General features: G+C 32.5%; 2 protein-coding genes across 2 annotated transcripts in view; one reads left to right on the top strand and one right to left on the bottom strand.

The window, feature by feature from the left end:
* The window catches only part of LOC17878780 (cytochrome P450 71A27), a 4119-nt gene extending 1617 nt beyond the window's left edge, over window positions 1-2502 (top strand). Inside the window, exons 2-4 of the mRNA XM_006286247.2 lie at window positions 870-1364; window positions 1595-1873; window positions 1953-2502. Coding sequence (XP_006286309.2) covers window positions 870-1364; window positions 1595-1873; window positions 1953-2291 — 1113 coding nt within the window. The 3' untranslated portion in view covers window positions 2292-2502. The remainder of the gene's footprint in view (window positions 1-869; window positions 1365-1594; window positions 1874-1952) is intronic.
* A 531-nt stretch (window positions 2503-3033) lies between these two features.
* LOC17879930 (ribonuclease 3-like protein 3) lies at window positions 3034-4682 on the bottom strand. Its single transcript, XM_006285932.2, has 3 exons — window positions 4134-4682; window positions 3667-3813; window positions 3034-3522 (listed from the first exon to the last, which is right to left on the bottom strand). The coding sequence occupies exons 1-3, from the start codon at window positions 4578-4580 to the stop codon at window positions 3262-3264; spliced, it is 855 nt and encodes a 284-aa protein (XP_006285994.1). The 5' UTR covers window positions 4581-4682; the 3' UTR covers window positions 3034-3261.
* Window positions 4683-6888: the final 2206 nt, after the last annotated feature.

A 6888-nucleotide genomic window follows, 5' to 3' on the forward strand; every position in this document is an offset into this window, starting at 1 on the left:
TTAGCATAGTAGAGGGGTCCTGACCTCGGTCCGCATGAGAGAGAGAGAGAGAGAGAGAGAGAGAGAGAGAGAGAGAGAGAGAGAGAGAGAGAGAGAGAGTCTACAATGACACATGTCATGTTTCTAACAATCAACTTGGTTTTAGAAAATAAAAAATTAAAAACATAAGTAATATTAAAAATATGGATTAATTGGGGTTTTAGTACATTTTTGAAACATAATTGTAGAAGTAGTACATTTACTATTTATTATTAGCAAACTAATACATTTTTACTATTTGGAAACTATTTAGACACTATTAAAAAACTCCTTAAATCTAATAACTATAAGTCTAAAAGTATTCATCAAAATATATTTGTTTTCTATAAAATTTCAGTTAAACAAAAATCTGTATTTTTTTCTCTATAATTTGATATGCATTTTTTAAAAAATAATTTCATATATTTTTCAAACAAATTTTGATACGTCCAGTTAACCTTATGTACAGTTGTGTGTCGATGTACGGAAAATCATCCGTACAGCGGTCTATATATACGTATAATTGTATGTGTACATATATATTCTGGTCTATATATGTATATTTGTTTATGTGTAAATATGTTTATATGTAGTTGTTTCTCTTTGTGCAAATATTTGATGTATAATAATATGTTACTGTACAGTTGTCTGTTTGTACAGATATCTGAAATAGTAAAATTGTACTATTTTGCTAATTGTGAATAGTAAATATACTATCTTTATAATTATGTTTTAAAAACGTAATAGTTTGCCAACACACCCTAAAAATATTGATATTTTATTGATTAGATATTCAAAAGAGTTTCTCCATTTTCGAAGATGCTCTTACACATCTAGTTTTATCTTTACAGAGTCTATGCATGGCACATCTTCTAAACAACAAAATGGTTCGTTCCTTTGAGAAGCTAAGAGAAGAAGAGATAAAAGTATTGACAAAGAAGCTAGAAGAGGCATGTTCATCTTCGTCACCAGTATATCTAAGGAAACTGCTTTTGACTCTTACCAGCGATATCATATGCAGAATCACCTTTGGAAGAAAATACAACGGTGAGGAAGGTGGAACTGATATCAAGAACTTACTAGTGACATTCAATGAGTTCTATGGCAAATTTTTTTTCGGAGATTATTTCCCCAGTTTGGCATGGATAGATAAGATCAGCGGTGTAGAAGATAAAATGAAAGACGTAAACAACAAGTTAAATGGTTTTTTAGACAGCATTGTGCAAGAACATGTTCATGCCAACCACCAAGAGCCATCAGATTTTGTTGATATGTTGCTATCGATTCAAAAAGATCAAACCAAACGGTTTGATCTTGAGAGAGGCGACATAATACTCATCCTCAAGGTAACACACAAAGCCATTTCTTTCGTTTTAAATAAGTTAAGTTTTGGTAAAGCAAACATTTTCATATAGAATTACATATTTTTTTCTACCAAAGTGTATAAATTAGTTAGTTTCTATTGAAAGCTAGATTTGATTTGGATTAAAGTTATGAGTTATGAGTTATGACATAGGTTACAAAACCTCGTTAAAATTTAGACGATGTCCTAATTCTGGTACCTTTGGTCTTTTAGGATATGTTTTTCGCGGGAGCATCAACAACTGCAACACTACTAGAATGGACAATGACAGAACTTATGAGGCATCCAGAGTGTATGAAAAAACTTCGAGATGAGATTAGCTCAGTTTCGGCTCATAATTCATATGTAACAGAGAAAGAAGTTGAGAAAATGGACTATTTACACTGTGTGATCAAGGAGGGACTACGGTTGCATCCCTCTGGTCTATTACTCTCAAGAATATCTACTGAAGATATCCAATTAAATGGATATGATATTGCTGCAGGGACACAGGTAAATATACTTTAAATCCAACAAGTTTTAATTAATATATATATATGTAATGTAGCAACATACTTGACTTGGAACATAGGTAGTAGTCAATGTTTGGTCAATTCAACGAAACCTAGCTATATGGGGACATGATGCAGAAGAATATAAACCGGAGAGGCATTTTGGTTCGAATATTGATTTTATCGGTAGCGATCCAAAGTTCATTCCATTTGGAGCAGGGAGAAGAGTTTGTCCTGGAATGGGTTTTGCTATGGTCTTGTCCAAATTAACACTAGCTAACCTCGTGAAACGGTTCAACTGGAAAGTTATGGTCGGACCAGGGGGAGATGATCATAAGCACGATCTAGCTGAAGCGTCTGGTGTCGATGTTTGCCGCAAGTTTCCTCTCATTGTAGTTCCATCACTTGTGCACGCATGAAGGTATTAATCCTCCTTGATGATAAGATACATCCCTATAATTTAATGTGTTCAGTTCACTAGCTTGTCGCCTGATGATGCTTTGCTTTTATGTTCCCTTAATAACGTACTTTCATATTTGTGGTATGCGTACTTCTTAAGTAAAGTTGTACATTGTGTTCGGTTTATGAATGCAAAATTCAAAATAATAATTATGTAGTAATTTATTAATTTAGTTTATTATGATGAATTCATAAGAAAAAAAGTTCAACACCTATAAATCACAATTAGTTTCCTTTTGCTTCAATATTTTGGTATATTCTTTATGAAGAAATCATAATTTTTGTATGTTTTTAGTTTTTGCTTCGGTTTCAAATATTTTGGCAGTCTATTTGATTTTTTGTATGTTTTGTATGAACAGAGCATCTAAATGGCAATAATTCTTTTGCATTATTTGCAAGAGATATACCGGCCTTTGCGTGAGCAGATCCTAGAAAAAGTGAACAGCCTCATCCTTAATTTATTTATGGTGGTAGATTACTCTTGATCAAATGAGTTTGAATCATAAGTAGTGTTGCCACTCGGAAATCTGAAAAATTCGTAGCATTGCTTTTCAATGGGAATTGATGATTAGGATGTTAATTAGGTGGTTAGGTAGGTTTGAAATTAATGCATTTTAGTCTTGTGATTATGGATGTGAGTCCTTCTTAACCAATCGTATGATTAGTACCATATAATCGAACTAGTTTAGAATAGTTAAGACTAAACGAATACGATTTCTATTTGTAGAACATCTTAAATTTGATTAGTACACATGAATCAATCATCTATAACCCTAAACTCGCTTATTAATCTATCTCTTGAGACCGTTTTGTTGATATCCCCGCTTTATTTACTTTTGAACCTTATTAGTTTTTTAAGTTCATTTTGATAAAAACCAAAATCAATCTTGGCTACCTTAGAATGAGTGATAACATATTTGTATAACTAGCTTAAAGGTCTCCAAAAAAGGTTGAAAATTTGGCGATAGCATCTTTGGCAGCGCAGTTACGAGCAGTTTCTTTTTTGATAAGGTGTTCTCCACGCCCAACCAATTTATCCTTAACAAAGAAACTATACGCTTTATTTTCTTTCCAAGTATCTTTGGCCTTCAGTTTCAAGTTCCTCTTCTGACACATCTCATAGAGTTCTGTCACTGGATGGGTCTCCAACTTGTCCAAAGGTATTATCGGTTCCAGCAATGGTTTTATCACCTATATATTGATTTTTAATTAGTTTCAATTCCAAAGATGTGTATATATGGTTACCTAATTCGAATATTTAATTGGTTAACCTAATTCTAGTAGCTAGCTAGTTATCTTATTAACTACCACATAATGTGTGTATATATATGTTACCTTCCAGACGGTTTCAATAGATTTACAGTCCATGAAAAGAGCTCCTATGGTAGATTCTACAATGTTTGCTAGAGATTTAGGAACTTTCACAAGGCCACGTGAGTGTAATGTTGGATTTTTCTCTATCGCTTCCACAAATTCTTGTATCTGCGTAGATCAAAATTGATAACAACACATAGCCAATAAGAACAAACTGTAAACTATATATATAATAACTAAAAGAAGTAGAAGAAACACAAATACATATATAAGACTATTTGTCTTGACTTCACCATTAATTAGAATTTTTTTTTTGTCAACATCAAACTAGAAATTAATTAGAATGATGTGAGCTTGGACCGCTTCTATTAAACAAATTATGACTAAAAATGAACGAAGATAATACATGGTAAATTTAGAAGATTTTACTAATTAAGGCTTTTGAAGATGATTATATGACTAGGGTTTTAAGGAAAAAAGGAACTTACTTGGTTATCAAGGAAGGGTTTCTTATGACGGAGGAAGCGATAAAGATTGTGTTTTACGGCGACTCGAGCCAATTTCTCGGTGTCAACGTTGACGGCTCGGAGATTGGTCATCGAACCAGGTGACTCTTTAGGGTAAGAATAAAAAATATCAATCGTTATAACCATATCTAAGATTGTATCTCCGAAAAATTCAAGGCGTTCATTCGAAAAATCTTCGCCGTAACTAGTGTCGGTGAAAGCTTCTAACAACAAAGACTTGTCTTTGAACTCGTAATTTAAGATCTTCTCCACCATCTCCAAAGGCTGGTCCGGATCGGTTGAGGTAATTAGGGGTCCTGATCCTGATCCTGATCCGTTGGTTTTGTCTTTATCTTCTAAGCTGATCAAAGTCAACTCGTGTGGCAGTAATGATTCAGCGTCGGCGTTTGAGATTTGCGATGATGCCATAGGGACAAGAGATAAGGAAGGAGAAGGATATGTCTCTTTCCAAGTTTGGTTTGCGTTTTGTCTCTTGTTCTCTTCTTAGTCTCTGGTTATGATATTATTTTATATACACGTCTTCTTTGCTATATTATTTTATATACACGTCTCTAGTTGCAATTTATTTTAATTATTAAATATAGTAGATTCTCATTAATTAAAAAAGTTATTATTATGATTGTTTAGACTTTAATATATGCCATTATCACAACAGATTTTGATAAATTGATTACATATATATATATATATATATATATATATCATATATTTTCTTTGTATGAAATTAATAATGATTAAATACCGTTTTTAGCCAACATTAATTTTTAAAATCCAATTTTATATTTGCAATGAAGCTTATTAATTAAGTAGAGAGAATAAATTGCCAAGTTTGATCTCATAAATAGTATAATATACTACATTCGTGTCATAATATAAGATGTTCCAGATAAATTATTATGGTTTATGTTATAAAAAATGTTTACAAGTTTCTATGTAAACTATATATTAATTTAAATTTTTATGATTATATAGTTTTATAAGATTAATGGGCTTGGGTTGTTGAGTGAGTCTTTGTGACAATGAAACCCCCCTTTTTGTTTTTTTCTAGGAAAGTAAATATTATTGACGAAAGTTACACTGAAATATAAGACCTAGAGATATGATCATATGAACCTTGCCACAGAAAAAACAAGGAAACATTTGATTAATTACACATTCTCAAGAAAAGAAAGATATAGATCCATTAGATGAGCCAGAGAGTCATAAGATATCTGAACTTCTCTAACTTGTTCATATATAGCTGATATGGAGTACTAGTACTAGTTGATGATCAGCTGGTCAAATGTCAACGCCCCTGAACATGGTGAACACTGGAATTGTAATTTGATTGTGAATGAGTTTGTTCCTTTGTCGCCAGATACTGTAGATCAGAGCATGAACTAGCAACAAACCAAGGGAGGCGAAGTAGAGTTCTTAACTTTAACCCAACTCATAAACGCTGACCCATGCAAAAACTATTGGTCCGTTGTCTTCACTGAACCAGCACAAAGAAAACAAACAGTTGATATTTGCATTCCCCAAGAAGCAAGCCTAGACCATCTAGATTTCTATATCCACATTAGAACTATATCAAATCAGGCCAACTTTTGAGAGTATCTCTTGGTCTGAGAACCTCCATATGACGTATCATCAAAATACCAAATATATAAGAATGATCTACGTATGAAGCACTTGGTAGTTGAATGGTGGACAAGCTATTCTCCAGCCTTCTCTAGTTCAAGCTGCAGAAACTCATGCATTTCGAGGAACTCTGAGACTGCTAAGACCACAAACCATAGACTATCCAACACTAAATCAACTCCATAGAGAGGCAGCAACTCAAGAAATTAACACACAACAGAACCAAGACTCTAAAAAGACCACGGCAATCCGAATTTTATAAACCGTTAATCGAGCTCCATACATAACTTAGGCAAGATCTTTGAAAAAAGAGGGAGGAGAAGACTCCTAAACGGATTCATCTTTTAATAACTTTGACTAGTCGGTCTCAAATGCTCAAAATTGTATTACATTTATAGCATGATGCAACATATGACCTAGAGAAGAGCTTTAAGTTCTGAATGTAGAAGAGCAAGAGGAGAAACAATTTCAGTTTGGCTTCTTGCTTATATATACGTAGTTACATACTTACAATACAAAACCTATATATAGTTACATACAGCCAATAAACCTATATGTGTGTTTTTGTAAATCCTACACACAAACACACAAACACGTAAGGAAATAAGTGAACAAAATTGAGTATATCCTAAACTCCAAAACTTACGCTGTAAATATAAGAGAGTAAAGAGTAGTTAGGCAACCAAACAAAAATATATGGTAAGTTAATTAGGTTATAAACAATGAAGATGAAGTATTTATGAAAACTAGTAAAAGAGTATCTTCAAATATTGGGGGGTACCTCGTACCTTGTTGCTATGTGTAAATGAAACCTCCAAAATTTTGATCATTTGGTATTCATATACTGTAGAACGTAAGATAATATATTTTAGTAAAAACTTATAACATAAACCAGAAAATGTTTTGTATTTTCTGACTGCTAAATTATATACAAGTCCGTATAATTAAAACTCCAAATTGAAAGTTAACTAAGAGATATGTTCATGTAGCTAGAAAACAAGTAACAGGGATAAAATCAACTCTTAAAATGAGAATATAAAAAAAAAAATCTTGTCCTAGTGACCCAAAATTCCTTTTTACATGTTCTCAAAAGTTA

This window comes from Capsella rubella, unplaced genomic scaffold (assembly GCF_000375325.1).
Source record: "Capsella rubella cultivar Monte Gargano unplaced genomic scaffold, Caprub1_0 scaffold_7, whole genome shotgun sequence".
NCBI classification, from domain to species: domain Eukaryota; kingdom Viridiplantae; phylum Streptophyta; class Magnoliopsida; order Brassicales; family Brassicaceae; genus Capsella; species Capsella rubella.